The 24,587-nt window shown below is 34.2% G+C and overlaps 1 protein-coding gene across 1 annotated transcript in view; it reads right to left on the bottom strand.

Moving 5' to 3' along the window:
* Positions 1-4,184: 4,184 nt before the first annotated feature.
* Positions 4,185-24,587, bottom strand: part of LOC117120137 (protein-cysteine N-palmitoyltransferase HHAT-like) — a 72,127-nt gene continuing 51,724 nt past the window's right edge. Inside the window, exons 10-12 of the mRNA XM_033265156.1 lie at positions 22,947-23,151; positions 9,748-9,892; positions 4,185-5,085 (exon numbers count right to left, since the gene is read on the bottom strand). Of these exons, the coding sequence (XP_033121047.1) occupies positions 4,970-5,085; positions 9,748-9,892; positions 22,947-23,151 (466 nt within the window). The 3' untranslated portion in view covers positions 4,185-4,969. The remainder of the gene's footprint in view (positions 5,086-9,747; positions 9,893-22,946; positions 23,152-24,587) is intronic.

Raw genomic sequence — 24,587 nt, 5'->3', positions numbered from 1 at the left:
CCATTAATAAGTTGATGCTTCAATAAAGTCTTATTATGGGACTTGCGAAGGGGAGAGAAAAGGTACATCCACACGACTTCTTTATAAGACAGCATAGCTCATCTATCAATATAATTTCAAGGTCAGTGCACAATGTCAAACATGTAATATTCATAAATGCAAGTCGATGCAATCATCATCATTTTCTATATCAACAACATTAGCCCATTTCATTATAAACGTATATATAATATTAATGATTACAGCTTATCATTAGTACTACAGTATATGTATTTCTTCGCATAGAAAGCACACACAGGAGAGTTACAAAAAATCATTGCTCACGGAAAATCGCTTTCTGTTCTCGCCCAATAAAGGTTATTTCAACAATTCCGAGGGCATTCTTGAATATTAAAATATAAAGTTGAGAAAGCGGGTGGGGGGAAGTGCCATTAAAACGATGCGTTTGAGAGGGCGTCTCACTCTCTCTCCGTACCTACTTATCTGCGCCCATAAGTAGAGGATAAATACCGTATTACAAACATGAAGAAATGTAAACAAAAAATGTAAGTAGATGGTTACCCTTGAATTGGCCCAAGAGGCCGATATAGCATTAAGTATGGACCACAAGGCACGCATCATTTCATACCGACAAATATCTTTCTCATCCTATTTGTATTATCATTTTTGTGTGTTGAAGATGGGTTTTACAGTGCGTTGATTACTATTAGGTTCATTGATTACGTTACCCTGGAGAGTAAAATGTTTCCTCTATGAGTAGTATTAATGAATAAATAACGCATTATACTGATCGTTGAATGCGCTTCTCACTTAAATGTCATTAAATTACCCCACGAATTAAATTGTATGCTCCAAGTTGTGAATAACTCACTGACATAAAACACTTATAACCCTACGACCGGATGCATTCCATCTCCCTGTGTGACCATACGCCTCATTTCTTTCCGAACAGTAATAATGATAACAGGTTTGTTATAGGCACCTGAATACAATGGTAGATAGAAAGAAATGACAACCCTCAATTGCTGTTTATAAAGATAATACAGGTCTCTCTCCAATAAAAGACCACTTTTGGGACCGGGGTTTCTATAGTCGTTAGCAACTTTGGTCTTTAAGTAGAATAATAAAGAAAAAAGACATTTATCTGTGACCAAAGAAAGCGGTCTTTAATTGGAGGATTCGAAGCAAAGTCATTCCGAATGCTGCTCGACCAAATAAACAATGATGCCAAGTGATTTGATTTCCTCAGTAAGACACTTTTAACTCAAAAGTATTACATAACACGCAATGAATAATATATAGGCCTAAATCACATATAAATCATATTATAAATTGTCATTTTGGAATGAAAGAAAATTATTTTGATAAAACAGATTGTTCCCACAGGCTTCAAACCACAGACCCTGTGGACACATTTTTTCTAAAGTTATACGTAATGAATACTAGATAATTCACAAGGACTAAAGCCGGTTACTCACTGCGACGGTCGCCGGCCGAAGCGATCCTATAAAGAACGCAACGCGACGACGCGCACGCAACGGATTATTTTTAATGACGATCCGCCGTTCAGACTGCTAACGACAATCTGCAGACGGCGTTGCGTCGCCTATCGCTCACAGAGAGTGGAATTGGATTCGTCCTACGACGCAGTGAGTCCCCAGCCCTAGGTATGAAGAACTGAAAACACTGTAGCAACAGTTTAGAAATTTTCAGAAAAACTTGGCTTTACTATTAATTTCATATAAGAATTGATAAAAGTTAATGTCAAATTTCTTCATTAACCTTTGTATAAAGATACAGTATTATATATATATATATATATATATTACATATATATATATATATACAGTATTTCATTATATATATATATATTATATATATATATATATATATATATATTAATTTGATGTAAAGCACATAGAGGCACTGTGCAATATGTACTATATAAATGTAAATTGTTATTATTATTATTATTATTATTTATAGTAAAATTTCACAGAAAATAACACTTAACTTCTGTGGTTTTTTTTCTTTCAATGTTTTAAATTTCAAATAGGCAGGCAAGAAGAATTTCATATATCACAGGTTTGGTTTATCTATCTTGAATTTTAGAATAACTTTATTTATATTTTATTTTTATCATCATTTCATGAACAAATTTATTCAAAGAGTACTACCAAATATTTCAATTTGTTGTAACATTCTAGTAAGGAAAGTACAAAAAAAAAAAAACAAGCTATGTGCACTTTGGTGCATAAAATGTCACGTAACATAGATACAGTATAATGCTTAGTGAGACAAATAATAGATCAAAAGTGTATTTTTGAAACCAGATGAAACAGGCATTGGCAGAATCCATGGGATTAAACATTAGAATAACAAGTGTAATGACATGCTTCAAATTTGTTATCAGATAAATATTTAATTAAATCATCACTTCTTTTAATTTAATTTATCAATCATAGCGTACGGTTGTTTCTTGCTGTTGACGTTCCATATACATTTGGGCATTTGATGATTTTATATCTGTATTGGATGATGTATCAGGATAAAGCACCGATGAATAAAGGTATCTTTGACTTTTTATTTTAATACATTCCTGTGGTAGGTAGGCATATATATTTCCTCTCTGGCTGCTTGTGAAGAGTGTTCCCAATTAAGCTTTTAGCTGCTAAGGAACTTTATTTTGCCAACTAGACTTTATTTTTTATAAAAAATTTGAATAAAGATACCGAGATATATATCTCTGTCCAAACAATCAAATTTTGTTTGACAAAAACATGCGACATGCCTAAATATGGTCATGATGACATCACACCATGACCATATATAGGCACATCATGACTATATATGGGCATACAACAGTTTTTTGTTAAGAAAATTTGATAGCGTTAACAGAGCTTTAGTAGGTTCTAAGAGGCATAGCAGCCAATCATGCAATACTTTACAGCATGTTTACATTAAAAACATGCATAGAAATAAACTAATAACAAAGATGTAGTTATTGTATACAGTAATAAGTACAAAAACCTATGATGTACAGATATTCATACAATAATTATGCTCATGGCGTGCTGACTCATCGCAGCACGTAACCGACATTTCAAAATAAAATTATTTTAAGTACAGACTTAAAGGCTGTCAGAATCAGTGATCTCTTAAGATTGACAGGTGATCCGTTCCACTGATTGGCTGCGGAGAAAAAAAAAAAAAAGATTCCCGTAGGACCCCTCCATTCTAGTTGACCTTTAGATGTAATTTATTGTCAGACGTAAGTGAATCACGACCTGGGAGAATAATGGAGTTAAATGATTAGATATGTAATCTCGGTGATGAGACTATAAAAAAAGAGGTTTTGACATTTGAATCTTCGACAGGTAGTAAATGTTTCTCAAAATTTAATAAATTTTAAAGTTCATCCATTTTCTTTCCATTGTTAAGTGCAATGAGTGTATGGAATGCAGTATATAAGAGTTACATTATTATTCTTTAAACATGTTAAGCTAAGGGGAGGGGCGGGGGCTATTCCGTACAGAGTGCTGTTCTCCCATAATTATTATATGTTCTTTGCAAGTCTTCCTCTACGTGTGGTCCAGCGTTCTGATGACACCATCATTGATGAAAATCTTGTTGGAACTCATAAAAAAAGAGAATGTGCGCAGTTTGAATAAGAGGTAGCGAATACATACATCAATTTTTTGGGAGTGCTCATTAAAATAAATGCCTCTTAATGCAGAAATAATGTTGCCAAAATGGAAGTTGCCGCTTTTGCTAATGGCCAAGATGTGGTTGTTTTGGTGGATCACAGAGGCTCCACGCTATCAAAATCTAAAACCCCGTCCAGGCTACCAAATGTGACTTACCAAAAGTTGGTCATAATGACATCACATCACGACCATATTATTGGCACCCCATGACTACATATTGGCATACAACAGTTTTTTGTCGTAATGTGATATATTGACTGTCCTATAATTTCTTTGAGTCACGTAATACAATTAATTATTTTATGTGCAAAGAGTTCATGTGTATCGACTATTTAATATAATCTCTACAACGTAGGCATCCTAAGTAATACACATATGGTTACACTCCCATACATTTTTCTATGCCAAGCAAACGTTAGATTTACTATGATAAATACAGTACACTTATAATGGTTAGATCTAAGAAATGAAAGCAAATAAATATTTAATTCAATTTCTCTTTATTTCAAAATTTGTGTCTACAAATATACAAAAAAAAAAAAAGAAGAAGTCTTCAATGTGGATGAGTATTAAAACAAGTTACTGCTATAAAGGAAGAGTATTGAGGGCAGGCTAGGATATCTAAACAGCACCTTTGTCCGTATATATTTTATTATGCACCTGATCACAGGTAGACAACTGAAATTAATATGCATATTCCTGCTACTTCACACTATTAACTAAAAATAGAACTTTTACATTATTCAAAAAATAATGAATTAATGAAATAGATTAATGCATTGGTCATACTTTAATATTAATGGTCTAACCTGTCCATAATACAAATTATAGCATCTCAATGAAAAGAAAAATCTAAAAACACCACTCATTAAAAGAAGTTGAGAAACAAAAAGACTATGAGGAAGAACAATATAAAAAATTTGATCTCATAGACTATTGCAATTTATTATTATTAAATGAAATTAAATAATTTGTGAAGGTTTACATAATCACTTTTAAACAAAAAAAATAAGACTTTAGGTAAACAAAGGAGTAAAAAAATGGGTAATGAGAAAAACCAATGGTTTATTGTCTTGTGTTTTGTGAGCTGAATCTGATCACCATCAGAAGAATGAAAGAATATGACAATTATGATTGGCCTTATATATAACAATGATGTCTGATAATGATAATAATAATAATAATAACAACAATACTAATACTGTTTAATAGTCTTCACGTCATCCCTTCTGTGTCTCCTGCTCTAGGGATTGTTACAGAGGTCAAAGGTAAGCCTTTTCACACAGGTATTTTTTACCCCATGTTCTGTGGCATTCCAAGATAAGTTGGACCATACAGTAGTAAAGAAATAACATCACCAGTGGTCCGGTTGGAAAACCTGCAATGAAGAAACATATGAGTAATTATCATAGGCGGCAGCACAGTTCGAACGTTGGGCAGTCCTGGTACTCAATTTGCAAGTGATGGGAAACCGGGACTGGGGGACCAACAAGGGATAATTGTTGGGGATAAGAAGGCTATCGGCCGTCCCATGGCAGGACAACGTAACTGCTTTTATATTTTTGTTAAGTTACATTGTCCTGCCTTGGAACAGTAGCTTACGTCATCAAAAAATTAGCGTTATTTTTTCATTCTGATAGATTAATTTTGTGGTTTTTTTATATGTAATCTAATACAGCAATATCTTTCGACAAGAAACGCAATAAACAGTAAAATGGTGATCTATGCTTCACACAAATTTGGCCAAATGTTACGCAATTTTTAGACAAAAAAATTAAGCATGTAAATTTGCCTGAAGTGGTACGATAATGATAATAAAACAAATGTAAATATAAAAATATAAAAAATAAACAATAATAATAACACAACAAAATGACACAAATAATAAAGCAAATATAAATATTACAATAATAATAAAAACAATAATAACAGTAAGAATAACATAATAAAATAAAAAAAATATAAAAAAAAACATTTGACAACAGACAAAAACTTTGTGGTTAAATGCTTGCCTTAGGAGTTGAAGAAACTTCTCCACTCCCAATGACACAAACAGTGTACCACCCTGCAACATTATCAAGTCAAGGCTCATATAACCTTCACATTATCATTCCCAGTCTATTTATCAAATATAATAATAATAATAATAATAGTCAGTCTTGTATGGCATTTGCAAAAGCCTTGAGGCGGTTCACATTAAGCAATACATACTCAGCTCCCCGGTAAATGTATTCCATTACGTTGTAGCTACTGCAGTAATCAGTATTATTATTAATCACATTCTATACAAGGTACATCACTGGGTGGAGTCAAAATGTGAATAAAATAATAATAACGAGAATAATAATAACGATAATAATAATAATAATAATATGTTAGACTTATATAGTGCTTCATGCTAACAAGGCCTCTGAGCGCTTTACATTATTACCACCCCACCCTCCACCCTCCCCACTGGATCAAGCACATATTGAACACACACTCAGCACCGAAGGGAGAATTCCATGATGTTGCAGCTGTATGAGCACATTTTGTGTTTGAACCTACCAGGTACCCACTTGTACTATTGGGTGGAGAAAGTCAACTGTAGACAGAATGCCTTGCCTAAGGACACAAGCGAAATTTACAGCGAGGGATTGAACCTGCGACCTTAAGGTTGAGAAGCAGAACCACAACCACTGCGCCAAACCACTCCTACATACAGTACCTTGATTAAAAAGAACACCACTGAAAAGCACAGCACAAGATTGAACCCTGACCTCCAAGTTAAAACCATCTGATACTTTCAAGTGCACATGACTAAGTCAAAGGTCAAAAAAATTCAAACAATTTTACATCTTCAGCACATTTTGTGTTTGAACCTACCAGGTACAGTTTTGATACAGTATTATCACTTTATTATTATTGAAGCTTGAGTGAAGTACAGTATTTAGCTGTTGTGAAAATTAACTGTAATTACACGCTAATGTACAGTAAGTTGCATTGTGTGTTCTTTTGTAATGTGAGCTAAACTTAGCAACAACGATTTGTTGCTCATTGTCCAACCTTGAACACACTAATAAACTGCTGAGACGTACTACGGTAAATACATTTACTGTCGGCTTAGAAAACCAGCACACAAATCAACATACAAATTATTAAGCTAGACAAAATTCATTAAGAATATATTATTGCAGATAATTGTGTTAAAGACATATGATTGTTCAGATGGATTGAACTTCAACATAGTCATGCACGCAGTATTTAATTGCTAGCTATTTATAGCATGGTACCCAGAAGGATCAGTACACCAGAATCCTAAGACTATCGAACCACTATATTAGAATATGTCAGGATGCAACATAAAACACTAGAGAGAAGACAAGACATCTGACAGATAATCAATTGTATTTATTGCATCATATTAGCTGGGAAATCAACAACATACATATCTAGGAGCAAAACCTCCCTTAGTTAAGGTAACACAAACAGAAATCAAGAAAGCTGACATTTTTTTGGGGTAAATTCCATCTTGTTTAGTTCTGCTATCTTGGGGGGAACCCATTATCTAAGGGGTAAAGATCAATAAATTGGGCAATTCCTGTATTTATGTTTTGTGTTCTCGGGGGAAACACAATTATCTCAGTAAAAATCAATAGAAATCAAGGAATTAGATATTTTTAGGCATACAACTGTTACAACCTCCTAAATCATTCTAAAATGTTCATTCTTCTTCCCTTTTCCCTTCTGGGAAACACCATTATCTAAGGGCATAAAAATCAATGAATCTAGAGTGAAAATCTAGAGAAATCAAGGAATTAGATATTTTTAGGTTTTTACAACCTCCTAAAACATTTTAAAATGTTCATTCCTCTTTATTTTGCCCTTCTAGCAAATTTTCTCAGAAAAGTCACTAACATTAAGTATCAAATGTATACCTGCATTTCAGCAAATAATATAACAACAATCAAAAAATATTATGTCAATTTCAAAAAATGACGTAGTTATTAACACTCAGAGTGTACTATTAGAAGATTTTTAAATTAATTTTAAAAGATTTTTGTGTAGTGAGTTTTCAATAAACATAGAGAGTGCCATAATATGGGACTATGTATGAAATGTTATGATTTTTTAGGAGAGCAGCGACAAGGAGATGGTTCATACTATAAAAATTAGTTCAACAATATTTAAAGGTTGGAGGAATAATAAGGCCTTGTACGTTAAAATAAGAATCTTAAGGCCAAGTAAAAAACAGAAGTAGTTTCTCGTCCTAATATTTTGAAAAAAGAGAATGAGGGCACTTTTTTTTTTCAACTCCGAGATGGCAAATCCAAGATGGTGGATGGGGAACAGCTACTACTTTCAACAAGTAGATACATTGAAAGCAAGTAAAACAAACAGACATATGCATCCCAACTACGAACGATCGAGAGAGGAATTTTACTAATGCGAGTTAGCTACATTTTCATACATTTCATAAAATAAAGAAGAAAAAAAACAAAAAAAAGAGAAAACGGATGCGTGATTGGACAAGAATCTAGTATTTTTTTTTATTTGGCCTAAAAGGTGTTTCAAGGGTGAGTTTGCACAGTGGTATTGGGATTGGACTTCAGTGTGAGATGAAATAGTTCAAAACTGCCATTGTTGTATTTGTTAGTGTCCTTAAGAAAGACACTTAGATCTAATTACTCCATCCTTTTAAAGGGATGTTAAGCCACTTGCTCCATGTTTGTAATAGAACACACACCAAAAAAGACCTCAGTAAAGTGCACCCTCCCATTAAAGACCTCTGTAATTCAAGACCCCTTTTTCAAAGAACAAAACAACAATTTTCAGTTCATTTAAACACAAAACTAACCCTCTAGATAGCTCAGACGGCTAATGTGGTGGTAGCCACTGTGTGTGCGCTGAACCATGGAGAAGTTACAATAGCGCACAGTCTGTCAGATGAGACGTTTAAGCCGTTGGTCCTGTGTGCATTTATGGCCCATGTGCACAATAAAGAACGCAGTACACTCTTCGGAAAAGAGTAGGGTAATTGTCTCCCGTACTGTTCAATCCCCACCAGAAGGACCCCACTGGAAATAAGTCTTCTTCTAGACTTTAGTGGATCCTTCAAATAAATCCAATCCAATCCAAAATTGGAAACCGAACCACGAGACCACCCTAAATTTTCAGGTCCCAAAGGTAGTCTCGAATTGGAGGGCAAAATGTATTTGAAAAGTATAGATGATTACTCCTGGTGTACTGACCATGACAGGCACTGCACTGCAGCTGCCCTGGTCCCCGTGGCCTAATCAAAATTTCCTTGTTGATTTTAAACAAAAGACTATACATTTATACTAGGTATTTACATTTTAAAAGTAGCTTTGGTTGAGGGGGTTATATATCAACAAAATAAAGCCCTAATGTTTTTCATCACACAGGTTTTCCTCTAATTAAAGACAACTCCAATAAAACACCACCTCCAATTTGAGACAATTTTCTGTGTACCCATATTAACATGTCTTTTATCTTTATTATTCTAATCAGAGACTAAAGACCATGTAAACCTTGGTACCAAAATTGGTCCTTAATTGGAGGGAGACCTGTATTTTCCTTTCACATCCAACAGAATGACTTTGGGTTGACTTATATGTTCAATTGCAATATTACGTTTAATTTGAATTTGAAGCCGTTTTAGGTGTAACAAAAAAAATGCCGGAATTTTTAGAATTTTGGATCGGACGGCAAGCATCTTAACCCCCAAGATACAGCTCTAGTCAAGCATTATTCAAGCACTACTGTAAGTTTCAAATTTAATAAAGGTAGAGCACAATAACAGTTACATTTTGTTAAAACACGACAAAAACTTATAATTAATAATCTAATTATTATTATCATTGTCTCATTATCAATATATTTTCATCATTGGTTTTTGCTGCCATCATCATCTTTATCATCATCATATAAGCATTTCTATTTCGTCATCTTGTGAATAAATTTGAAAATTTTTATATGCTTACTAATTTGTTTGGCAAGCTTAATCACGATAAAATATAAATTTGATATTCATACTTACTTTTAATAATCAACCTCTCGAAATATAAATAACCCATATCGATGCCAGAGAGGAAGAGAAGATTGGCTAAGCTGAGCGCTATGTAGCCAGGGGCTGAGAACAGAGCCGTTAAACGTCGCCAGCTAACACAACTCAAATTAAATTTCTGAGGGAAACAATAATGAAACACTCATAAAAGAAGATGAAGGATGATCAATAACCTATTTACAAAATATTTTTAGAGTAATCTTCATCAAATTATAGTTGATGTGTACTGAACATTGCTGGACTTTTTAATATAATTAATTTGTAATTTTCATATTGTCTCCTGAATTAACATTTCTGATAAAATCTAGAAAAAGTAAAAATAAAAAATAAAAAACCATCATCACTATCATCACCACAATTACTACCACCACTACCATCATCGTCACTTACCACTACCATCACTGTCACCACTACCATCATCATCACCACCACTACCATCATCATCACCACCACTACCACCACCACAATCATCATCACCACCACCACCATCATCCTCATAATCACCACTACCATCATCAACACCACCACCACTACCATCATCATCACCACTACCATCACCACCACCACCACCATTGTCATCACAACTACCATCATCACCACTACCATCACCATCACTATCATCACCACCACCACTACCATCATCACCATTACCACCACCACAACCATCATCACCATTACCACCACCACCATCATCACCAACACCACTACCATCATCATCACCACTACCATCACCACCACCACTACCATCACCACCACTACCATCATCACCACTACCATCACTATCACCACTACCATCACTATCACCACTACCATCATCATCACCACTACCATCATCATCACCATCACCACTACCATCATCATCACCAACACCACTACCATCACCAACACCACTACCATCATCATGACCACTATCATCACCACCACTACCATCACTATCACCACTACCATCATCATCACTACTACCATCATCATCACTACCACCACATCCACCACCACCACTACCATCATCACTATCACCACTACCATCATCATCACCACTACCATCACCATCACACTACCATCACAATCACCACCACCACCACTACGATCACTTCCATCATCATCACCAATACTATCACCTACACCACCACCACCACATTCACTATGACAGCTACCATCACCAGTACCACAACACCACCACATGAAGTTATAGATAATGCACACTGTATAAACATTTCAGTAATGACTTTTGATACAACAGATAGTAGAAATTGGCTTTGCTACATAATAATAATATTATAATAATGAGAATAATAATGAATACGGTTTATTTTGCACACATACCAGTATCCACTAAGAAAAATTCTCAAGGCGCTAGAGATGGAAACATAAAACAAACTGGAACTAAAAAAGAAACATATACACAGGGGTCCCAAGGTGGAAGAATCCACATCCGGGAGATCTTTTTCTTAACAGACATTTAATTATATTCTGTCATGGATGGTGATACTCATTGACACTGTCTTCTGGGAGACAATTGTATAATACTGTACAGTATTTAAAACTGGTAAAAAAAATACAAATATCATGAATTTGCGGTAGATGGGTTATTTTCCGAGAGGAGATACTTGCTTGCTCACGGGAGGCCTTCCTGACTTCCTGGAGACTCCTGCAAGTTGCGGGAAACTTGGGATCCCTGTCTACATAACGAAAATCCTTAGGTAAAATCTCATGTACTATTCACCCGACAAATCTTCTGTTCAAATACGCAATCACAAAATTCAGAAAAATGTTTAAGTACTAAAACATGCATTTGGAACGTTGTTCACACAAATGTGTGATGAAATGTTTAATTGCACATATCAAGAGGAGTTTACCACAGCATGCTCATCCATTTGACCCTTTCTGTTCGGTAAAAAACATCCTTGATATTCTCTGATTGACAGGTATGATACGCTTAGAAACTTAACGTGTGACTTCGGTAATTCGACCAAGTGCAAGTTAAAAGTCTTGAAATGGGGTGCCAGCTCACAAAATAAGGTGATGTGAGGTGATATTTATCTACTTGTGCATGATAAAAAAATTTCAATCGGGGTAAGGGCAACTGGGGGTGCAGGTTTTTTAGGGGAGAATGTGCATACCCCGCGCACCCCTAGATTATGTTGCTGAATTTTGTGCAAAATGTTCACACTGGATCTATTTTTTTGGTATTACATTGATCAAGTACATAGTAAGACCAGAGAAATTGCATTCAACCGGCTTATTAAGTTGACATGTTTCAAAATATGAATTCTGGGGTTTAAGTTGTGGGAACATTCCCCCAGGAACCTAATTGTATGCATCACCATACATTTTGTGCCAATGACTGGGGTAATTAAAATTGATTCACATGAAATTAATTTCTTGTCAATGTGTGAAATTTATGATTTATGAAGAAAATATTACTATTACTGTTATGATTTTACAATTTTATTGCTATGAAAAATGGATTAAACATGAGAAATTGACCAACATAAATGCTACTTCTTTGAAAATTGGTTTAAAGGGAAGAGAAAATGGTAGTGTGTTTGATTTATGGAGAAGAGGATTAACATATGCCTTATTCAATTAGATTGATATTGAGTTCTTATATCTCATACATCTGACCCTAAATTAGAAATAGTTTAAGAGCTTTGAATTCTCACCTACAAATCATATTTTTTTTTTTTTTTCTAACATGTTAAGCCTTGCAAGCTACATTACTATTACTTCCATCTATAAATACATCACTTATGTAATATCTATTATTAAAGCCTAAAGCCAATTTTAAAGACTTCCCTATTAACCTTCGACTTTTACCCTTTCCTGTATTTAAGAGTAGTTCTGTATTTAAGAGTAGTTAAGCATAGCTTAAGGTAGATAGGGACGTCCTGGGTACGACATTAAACTCCATCCAGTCGAAGCGTCGGCGACTAAACTGACAACCCTCTGAAATGTCTTAGTGGCTGCTGAGGGGAGGATGTTTATGGTCACCCAGCAGCAAGAAAAACCAATAGCTGAACAAAGGGCGGATGAGCTCCTCGGAGTCAACGGCCAACAATTAATTAGTTTAAGGAATAGGAGTAGTTTATCAGAAAAGGGTAGGTAAAAGCACAGTACAATTTAAATGAATGTACAAAATGATCTGTAGGCCTATTCATATTATGCACATTTATTTTTGAAGTTGAAGATGAGCTCCTCAGAGTTAACGGCCAACCACTAATTAGTTTAAGGAATAGTAGTAGTTTAGTCTCATTGTTATTGTTATTATGATTATTTTTATTTTATTTTATTGTTACTATTTTATTGTTATTTGTTATATTATTTCTCTGTAAAGCGCATAGGGGCAATGTGCAATATGCACTATATAAATACAACATTATTATTATTATTTCCTGGGTCTAAAGTTATTTTTAGCTCATCATTGATTACCGTTTGTTTTAACCCTTTGAACTTACATCTTTGAACTTACATCATGCTGACCCTGAGTTATTTGGAGAAATTATCCATATTTGAAAACAAATCATATATGATTACTACTGCTACTGGTATTACCGACCTGCACACCTAGGCCTGCAGCTATCATATTCATCTGAAGAAGGGCTAGGCCTAGTACTAGAAACTATGCTTTTTATCTCACTTTCGATATCTAAGTCGCGTTCAGTATAATCATTGCCATTAATATCTTCTAGGGAATCGTACAAAAGTAATTGCAAAGCCTTATCAGCATTCATTTTCAAAATGAAGAAAGATAAATACATTTTTGTTAGTGAAAATGTTACGAAGCCGCAAACTATGACCCATAACAGTCAAGTGATTACCCCAAATTAGATCACCTGATCTGGAAAGACGGAATATCGGCCCTTAGGTTTATTGTACCGTAAGTGCAGGGCCTGTTTTTCGACTTTTCGGGTTCAAGGGGAAAAAAATTTCACATTTAAAATAACAAAATTTTTGGCTACTTAAAGGAATCAAATGACTATAACATCACCTTCCAATAAGACAGAGAAAAAAATAGTTTTAACAGCAGATTTACAAAAAAAAAAAGTTTTAAAAAAAATGTAAGGGTCTCTATAGAAAAACATAGGAAGCAAAATTATTATACATCTGATATTTGTTAAGGAAATTTTTACTGATTCTAATTAGAGGCTTTAAGACCCTAGATAAGACTTCTTTGGGCCCATCACCCCTACAAAGTTGGGGGAAAAGGGCCTGTTTCTTCATCATTTTAAGGGCATAATGTGATGGTCTACTCCTTAAAATGGCCCTGCCCTAAATTTGGGGAAAAAATTTAAAAAAATTTATAAAATGGATAAAAAAAATATATATTATATTGATGTCCTCAAGTATGTAAATGAGAAGTGAAAATGAAAAAAAAAGGAGAAAAAAACTAAAGCAGGCTTAAAAATGAAGCAGGCTTAAGGAAATATTAACACTACAAAGACTAAAAAAATATTTAAATCATTTGGAAGAGAGAAACAGAGATGATACACCAAACAATATACAATATGATTTTAAGGCATTGAAGACATTTTGATCTGATAAAGTAATGAAAATGAAAAAAAAAAAAAAAAAAAAAAAAAAAAAAAACATAAAACAGGCTTAAAATGAAGCAGGCGTAAGGAAAAATTAACACTACAAAGACTAAAAAAAATATTTAAATCATTTGGAAGAGAGAAACAGAGATGATACACCAAACAAGTATAGAAATGCACGCCATCGTGTCGGGATTCAATATTTCGACATTAATTATGTCATCATCAGGAATGAAAAAATATCCATATTTGCAAGTTTATTATTATTATAGCTTATATGCTCAAGCACCAAAAGTGTTTTACCAATCAAAACATTACCCCTAGTAGGTGACATAGCTATGAATAAACTAAAGATCAAAGCATTCTTACCCTACTGATCAAATCCTTACCCTACTGATCAAATCCTTCCCCTACTGATCAAAGTTGCCTACAAAAACAAAGAAAGCTCCTTTGAAGCTTTTAGCCCATTGTTAAGCAATGGGTGTAGCCTATGTATAGCAAATGCTTCTTCAATCAATAGTATAGACCCTTACAAACTGTCAATAATGTTAGTATTAGAAAATATTAAACCTAATTTATTACTTACATTACAGGCTACATTATCATTTTCCAGTATACCTTGTAAACCTAAAACATATTGGAATGCCTCACAATTTTGTATATGATCATTTATAACACTATCAGAATAGGTCCATGATCAAATCATGAAGAATGTCTAGTTCTTAAGCATCTATCTACCAAACAATTTAATATAATGCAATTTAACACAAGCCTCTCAACCTTTCGGTCAGGGTTCAGTCCCTTGCTGTGCATTTCACTTGTGTCATTGGGCAAGACACTTTACCTATGGCTATCTCTCTCAGCCCAAGAATACAGGTGGTTACCTGGAAGGTTATGAAATAAAATGCACTGAACAAGCTGCAACATTATGAAATCCTTCCCAGGGTAAGAGTGTGTTTTTACTGTGTTTCATCCAAGGATGGAAGATAATGAAGAGCACTTAGAAGCAAAGCGCTGTTAACCCAAACATATTATTATTACTGTCTAGTATACAAGACAAACACTACTTGTTGCTTTCACTCCGTATCAACAACAGAGATGGAAAATAATTCACATGAATGATTTTAAAGATCCAAAATAGCAGGGAGGTATATAAATGATATTAAAACAACATTAAATTTTCAAAAAAGAATGAATTATTTTAAAGATTGATAATAGCATGGAGGTACTGTATATGATGATGTTAATATTACATTTTCGAAGAAAATTGAATATACAATAATAAGCTGCCTCAATTAAAAGGGTTGTGGGAGGGGGGAGGAGGGAGGGTGGGAAACCAGGGCCCCACATTGTTTTGTTATTTTGATGCAGAATTCTGAATACCAAGCATCTGAATGCCAAGCCTTTGAAATAAAAATGCCATGTTTTAAGTAAACTAGAAATGCTCCTTGTATGCTATGCAGTAACACAAAGAATAATAGCTTCTGCAAAGTGTGAGTTTTCTCCGAAAAATTGAAAAGAGCGCGCTTGAAACCAGTCAAAATTAATAAACTTCAGTTACTGTTTTAACAAACTATTTTAACAACTAACTAAACAACGATTACATTAATCGCAGATTATCTAAAAATGGCTTATCAAGGACAGGATTCTTGTGTATGCCATGGATCTATGGTCAAAATTATTATTGGAGACTACAAAAAAACAACAGTTGTAATTTGATAGCCATAATATTCAGAGTAACTAGACTAAATCTACAATCTATATCATCTATTATAATTATTATTATTGTTCAGCCTTTTATGGCTTTTTCTTTTTATAGATGCCTTATACACATAAAAGAAAAGTCAGCTGAAAACTTTCAGTCCATGACAGCCAGATGTTTTTGACAATACACAGCCTGTCTCTTATACACATCTAGATGTGTATAAGAGACAGGAATAATAGCTTCTGCAAAGTGTGATTTTTCTCTGAAAAATTGAAAAGAGCGCGCTTGAAACCAATCAAAATTAATAAACTTCAGTTACTGTTTTAACAAACTGTTTTAACAACAGCAACAACAACAACAACAGCAACAACAACAACAACATGAATAAGAAAACAGGTAAAAACAATAGCCTTCCCGAAGCATTACTCCTTCCTGAGGAGGCTAATTAACACCAGACACACTTGTGGCATGATCTCATGAGTAAACAGTTTTTTGCAAAACAACTTGCTATGCTGTATTGACGCTGTTACTACCTTTCACAACTCGTCACCATTGCTAGAACGTATAATACAAGCTAATTTACAATAATTTCACAACTTTTTTCATCTGGGACGCGATTACTATAGTGGTCTAGAGATGGTTTCAACGCTTATTTGGCATTAATTGTGATGTAGATATATAATAATCTATATTTATAGATCAATGTGATAACACAGTTTAAATACAATTCCCATTGGTCTAATCAGAAAAGCAAGCTATATATTTTCTTGGCATGTTTTGAAGGAGAAAATTGGCCTATAAGATGTTTGCCACACATTCTTGGCTAGAATTTGCGCATGTAGTTCTATTAAATTCAAAACAACATATATTTCTTGTAAAAATATAAATGAATTAGAAGAAAAACAGAAGAAAATTCCAGAAAGATAAGCCTTATACATGCTTGATAACTAAACAACGATTACATTAATCGCAGATTATCTAAAAATGGCTTATCAAGGACAGGATTCTTGTGTATGCCATGGATCTATGGTCAAAATTATTATTGGAGACTACAAAAAAACAACAGTTGTAATTTGATAGCCATAATATTCAGAGTAACTAGACTAAATCTACAATCTATATCATCTATTATAATTATTATTATTGTTCAGCCTTTTATGGCTTTTTCTTTTTATAGATGCCTTATACACATAAAAGAAAAGTCAGCTGAAAACTTTCAGTCCATGACAGCCAGATGTTTTTGACAATACACAGCACATTTATTTGATAGCAATGGGAAGCATAATCATAATCAGTAAAATACACAAGAAGAAATTTCTTTCCACATCTAGCAAGTGTTACATGAAAACATCTACGATTTGCCCATATAAGGGCATGATGTCATATCACTCCCATATAGATGGGCATGATGTCATAACACTCCCATATATGGGCATGATGTCATATCACTCCCATATATGGGTATGATGATATCATCACATCTATATGAAAAAAAGGTATTGATTAAAGTGAGGCTACGGAGGAAAAAACATTTTTTGATATGTTGAACTGATTTTTCTAAGACAAAAAACATATTCGATGGAAAACTTGGGTTAACGGTTAATGAGATACAGATTTTTGAATATTTAAAAAATGGGGAAAAAAAGGTTGAAAAAAAGGTAGGTTGCCTTTTTCCTCCCTGTTTATAAACATTCAAAAATTTGTATCTTATTCTTGTGAGTTTTTGCATGGTCAAATAATATTGTTTGCATCTTAGAAAAATCAGATGTACAACATCAAAAAATGTTTTTCTTCAGGAGCCCGACTTTAAAATAAACATGGAATAAGCACATTCGCACATTTCTACATAAACACGAGTGGCGTATCAAGAAGTGTGAAAATGAACTGAGCGTTTGGCTGAGAGGTAATTTTGCTGCTTCTTGTTCTGAAAGAACCTGGTTCAAATCCTGCTGGATAAGGGACATGTATCCGCTACATGTCGGTACTGATGCACACCTAAACAATGTAATGTACGATAAATGCCTCATGGCAAACATTTGGTATACTAGTCTTTGAAAAAATAGAGTTAACAAGTTTTATCAGGGAACAGTTAAATTAATTTAACTTTTCCCTGGTTTTATTAAATTCATACTGTTAATTGTTTTTGATTACATATTGTAAGTTGTTTTTGATTGGCCAATAAATGTTACTTAAACACATGAAACGAGTTTGTGTGTGGGTTTGCATGATGCATATAATCGACAAGGTCTGTATTATAGCGATGGTCTTACAGGGAACCAGGGTGATATCTATGTGATAAAGTCAGCAATAATAATCGACCAGTTAAGATTAATATTTTAAGATCATATTTTATTACAGCAATCTGCCCCAGGGCCTTTTGAACCATCACAAAAAGACGACCCAGAATTTTATTTCTAGACGTGGCATGATGCCAGATAATATTAAAAAGACTGAGAAAACAATATGATAAAAGGTTGCCAGAATGTTGGTTAGAAATTGTGCATTTAATGACAAGCTTGCTAATATTGAACTCAGTGACATGTTTGCAGAAAGCTATGTAATCAACTTGTCACACATAAGGTAAGCCCTGCACAGACTATCAAATTTGACAAAAATGTTGTATACCCGAATATGGTCATAGTGTACCTATATATGGTCATGATGTGATGTCATCATGACCATACTCAGACATATGCTGCCAATGTTGAGATAATAAAACCTGAAGAATAAATTTCAATATTTAAACTCATTTACTATTTATTTAAGTAAAATTATTCAAAGCTGTTGTATAACCCATATATGGTCATAGTGTGCCTATATATGGTCATGATGTGATGCCATCATGACCATACTCAGACATATGCTGCTAATGTTGAGCTAATAAAACCTGAAGAATAAATTTCAATATTTAAACTCATTTACTGTTTATTTAAGTAAAATTATTCAAAGCCTTCCATCGGAATTAGAATGAGAAAATATTTTCTCGGCAATTAACAGATTTGAAAATCTATGGTCGGCAACCGATGGGTCACAGCCCAGTTTTCGGTCGTAGATGAACATTGGATGATCTAAAAAATGACAGAAGATGTGTTGGTAAGTGTTGCACACTTAATAATTATCAAATTATAACATTTTATAAAATGATTAAGTAAAATGTTGTCTATTTTCTTCAAATTAATTTTATATACTTGGTTGTTGTCATCTAGAATTGGTGTACCCAAAGTACAGCGGCGGGTCCAGGCATGGAAAAGGTACTACACATTATTTTTATTATTATATTAAAAGTATATTCTGGTTATTTTTTATGACATTTCTGAGGGGTGGCGTAACTAGGGGCTTTGGGACCTAGGAGGCTATGGCAATAGAGGGATTCGGTGATGGGCGTCACATGACCCAACTTGGGTGTTGGATGTAAACAATGGACTGGCACAGCAGAGATAGCTATGGAGGCTGTCCCATGTTATTGCTGTAATGATCATCATAATTGCTGTATTTGATCTTTTGAAAGTAATTTAAGTTACTCTAAGTGGATTGTTGATGTCTCGAAATTTACCACACAAACTTTGTGTGACTTGTCGTCCAAGGAAATTTGAGATTTTTCGACAAATGTTAGGCCTAGACCCCTGCACATCTACGGCCTGTTTAGGTATGCAGGAGTGTCTCCTCATACCTACCAAGTCTCCCGCATTTGGCGGGAGACTCCCGCTTTTCGCCCTAACCTCCAGCTCTCCCGCCACTAGCCTAAAATATCCAGCTTTTCTAATAATCTCAAGATTTTTTATTAAAACCCACAATTTAATACAAAAATATCAAAAACGAATTCTGTAGTTTTATAAGGCATATAAAATCTACGAAAGTTCTATCGCTTCGCGAAAATACATGCCGTTCCGATAGTAAACAATGTATTCGTGTAAAATTAACACTGGTGGCGCTGTACACAATACGTCATTTATATTTTAACTTTACGACCGCGATCATGCATATCAATATTTTCAGCGACTTGGGCATACAACCAGTTACATTCATCAAAAGAAAGCAAATGATGCTTCAGCCTCTCTTTATTGTTGATTTTTTGTAAATCTCTGATTTTGAGACCATCAATCATTATTGGCTTTATTGTTGATTTTTTGTAAATCTCTGATTTTGAGACCATCAATCATTATTGGCTTTATTGTTGATTTTTTGTAAATCTCTGATTTTGAGACCATCAATCATTATTGGCTTTATTGTTGATTTTTTGTAAATCTCTGATTTTGAGACCATCAATCATTATTGGCTTTATTGTTGATTTTTTGTAAATCTCTGATTTTGAGACCATCAATCATTATTGGCTTTATTGTTGATTCTGGGCACTTTGTAATTGCATCCTATGGATAGTGCATTTAGGAAGGGGTTATACAGGTCATTAGTACATTTAGTGGTCTAAAATATCTATTCCATATTCATCATAGTATGTTTAGGATGGAAATATGCAAGTCATTAGGATCTTTGTGGAGTAACATCCCTAGTACATGATGCACAGCTTGGTTAGGATGAGGTTGTGTGTGTAATTCAAGCTTTATTTGTTTCTTTCTTGTTTAAATATCTTCTTGTTGATTGTTTTAGTGTAGACAGCTTTCGTAGCGATAAAACACTACAAGGTAACAAGACACAGACGATCAATAATGACGATGACAGAATCAGAAATGGCTGCAAATTCTCACAGTGATAATGGCCTACGAATATTAATGAAAATCTGTGTTGACAAGCTTAAGTTATTTTTTTAAATAAAAAAAAAAATTAATAATGAAAGTGACAAGAGCATTGTATATTTCCATACTAAAACGATAAATATGGATTTAGTAGAATCTTAGTTTTTGATGTCTAGAATGAGAATATTTAAATTTTAAAATACCCTGAAATCGAACCCATTAATCATTAAAAAAAAATCCATATAAACCTCTATTTACACTATTAAATTTTTTGTGACAGAAAACTTGTGATTTGCCCGTATATGGGTATGATATGACACCATCATGCCCATATATGGATATAATATCATCAAGCCCATATATGGGAAAATTCTCTTGGTCAAAACTCAATAATGTGGATATAAGATACAAGTCTTTAAGAAGACAGAGTAAATTCATGCATTGCCTCATTTTTTCATTTCATTTCTTTAGGCACAAGCGCCAAGGATATGCCAATCAGTGAAATTAATCACTATCCTAGGTGGTCCATTAAACAACAAGGGCTGTATGGACAAGTACACAGGGATAACCTCCTACTCATCTCGAAAGATGGTGTACTGGGTTCTTTAAAGTGCACATGAGCCAAATTGTGTACACTGGGCCTACGGTTTATAGTCCTTATCCGAGAAGACTTGTTCTTCGACCAGAACCATAGGCGAGCGTGCCATTCGAACCAGCGCTGATATTATAGCGGTAGGTTGCGGTGCCCCTGCTAACCGCTCGGCCATTCGACTCGCCATAGTGTTTGTAACTCACTGTGTGGGAGTGGTTCCTGGGCTACTACATGTCATATTGATTTAGTTCACTTAGGACTGGCAGGCGAGGACCCAGAATTAATGAGTGGGAACCAATTTCATATAGGCCTACTGTAGATGTAATATAATTTATACAGTTAAAATATGTATCTAATAATGGTATGATTCATGTTCAGTACTGTACAAACTATTATGAATAACCTTTAGTATTTGTAAGCCATTTTGAACTTTTCCCTAAATCTGCCCCTGGATGGCCCGTACATGCAGGTGAATAGATAACAATTAACTAAAGATAAGATATTCCTTGACGATAAAAATAACAATACTAGACAATAAAGCTGAAAGGCACCAGCTGAATTTGCTAGTATGCATATACCTGGTTTTCCTCAACTGTAAATGTGTTCGTAATAAGGATTACTTCATAATTAATGGGTGCAGAGCTGTAGTATTCAAGGATTATACAGCCAGTAGGTTGGAATTTGTTGGAGAAGAAAAGTTGAAGGGTTTTGATAAATGTTAAATATAAATAATTTTTCAGGGTCCAAAACATGGTCATTCACAAGGTTAGATTTTATTATATAAGTTTGCTTTTTCGAGATGCATCCCAGCAATACAAAAAATTTAAGCTTATAAATGCATCACTCAATGAGATACCGTCAACTGAAAACTGCATAAAAACTGGCCAACCACACATTATTATAATGGTCATATTTCACAGCAGCACCTAAATTGGTTGATTTGAGGTGGAAATTCTTCTTCCAGATTGAGGACCAACTTTAAAATTTGAATATTCGGCCCGAGACGATGTTGACTACTAATTCTCACAACTTACTTCTCCTTATTGGGTCCTGTCATGTCATCATGCACAGACAAAGAAGGCGCAACTCTAGTCCACAATGAGATAGACCAGTACACAATGGTAACCCCTACTCACCTAAAAAAAAGATGTACTGGATTCTTCAAAGTGCACATGAGCCAATTGCGTACACTGACCTACGGTTTAAAGTCCTTATCCGCTGCCGTTCAAACCAGCGACAATATTATAGCTGTAGATTGCGGCACCCTTACCTTAACCGCTCAGCCAATCGATTCGCCTTAACCCCATTTTTGAAACATGAGGCATTTTTTGAGGTAAAAATACTATATGCAAATGATCTTGGGCCTCTCACCTATTTAGCACACTATACAGTGGTGGATTCAGGGGGGGAGGAGGGGAACCTCCCAGTAAATTTATCAGAATTAAAAAAAATAAATAAAAATAAATTCAAATTAGATGTCCGGGAATGCCATTTCATTCGTCTGTGAAAGTCTCTCCCTAGGGCCACCCTATTTCAAATTCCTGGATCTGCCACCGCTTTATGGAAATATCCCACAGAAACATCATGTACTGTAATAACCCCATAATATCATATCATATACAACTGAAACTACAGAAAATTGCTGTACTTACATAGACATAAGCTTTGGCTGTTTCACTGTTTAAAACTTTGCTGGTTACGGTTTCCAAGACAACACCAACCCAATTGAACAAAGCCCAGTAAAAGATGTGTGTCTCGACCCCATGCCAATAATAAACAAAAGCAAAGCACAGAAGAGATCCAAGCATTTGCCGAACAAAACCCTTCCTCGAGCCACCAACTGGAATATAAATATAACTGCAAAAGAAAAAAATAAGAAAATCTAAAATGTGCAATACACCTTAAAGTGTATGGAATATCAATATACTAATTGCTCATTAATAATAAATTATATTATTAAGCAAAATGTTTGAGGCAAAATTTTATAGACAAAATATAAAAAAATCATAATGTTTCTTATCCCACCCCCACTCAACAAACAGAATTCACAACATCTTCATACATCACCAAAATCACTAAAGGCCTGTTTTCCATAAAATCGCTATCACCTAATCGTTTTAGCAACACTGATTAGATTGAATCGTTTGAATCAGCAGCCTTATTGACTACGTCGGGAAAGCTACAGTACATAGTGTGATGCAGTGGCAACACAGAAAGAGCTCTGTAGCAATTTTATGGAGACCAGCATTTAGGTTAATAATCTGTCCAGGTTATCAACATTTTCTTTGACAAAAAAACCATTGTATGCCCATATATGGTCATGATGTGATGTCATCATGACCATATTTAGGCATGTCACATGTTTTTGTCAAATACAATTTGATAGCCTGGACAAGACTAGGTAGAAAATACTACATGCATATTATATAGACAGTTTTCAATAGCACTAAATGAACTGTATGTTCTAGAGTTTTTTCTTGCTCGCAAAAATTGAATTATTTCAAGTACAAAATGATCAGTATTATGCTTAATTAACCCTACATTTACGAGGTGATGATTACTAAAGGCTTCACTTCAACATTAAAAAGACAGTAAAAATTCTAGCCCCAAGACCAAGCACTATTTCAACTAGTTCATGCAGTTCATTGAGTCAAAGGACATGATGCAACTCTTTATTAATTCTCGACCATGCTGAGCTTTCAGTAGGTGGCGCATGAGTTAACCATCAATATTACTCCAGCCAATGGCATAATTTCATTTGACAAAGTGGCCACGCTGACTGTATACAACAGGAGTATTTTCAATGGAAACTGGAGCAATAGTAATATAAAAAAGCAATATAATTATTTTTTTTCTAATAATATACAGAGCAGGTACATTATTTTAATTGATATTTGTTCCTATTAGTTTTTTTCCCCACACATTACACCAATTTACTAATTATTTTCCCAACTCTCTTGAGCTTAATCATGGAGATGCTCGACATAAACCGGTTTATCGAAATAGATCAAGAGGGTGTGAGTATATCAAGAAACAGCCAATGAAAAATCAATCTTGAGCACGTTCATTGTTCTTCTTAATTAAAGATAACTTTATAGATACCATTTTTGATAATTAGCTACTTTCTGAAATACCCTCCGGTTAAGGTTGTAACACCTCATCTGACTAATCTATAAAAGCATTATCAATCAAACAATTAGTTTACATTTTCTTCCTCATTGACACTATATGGAATAGCCTTTAATTAAAGTGCATGTCTCACAGGCAGTCTGATATATTAACTTTATAAAGGC

This window comes from Anneissia japonica, unplaced genomic scaffold (genome assembly GCF_011630105.1).
Source record: "Anneissia japonica isolate Jap-2015-1 unplaced genomic scaffold, ASM1163010v1 scaffold401_len1656234_cov178, whole genome shotgun sequence".
NCBI classification, from domain to species: Eukaryota; Metazoa; Echinodermata; class Crinoidea; order Comatulida; family Comatulidae; genus Anneissia; species Anneissia japonica.
This window is presented reverse-complemented; position numbering and strand designations above follow the sequence as displayed.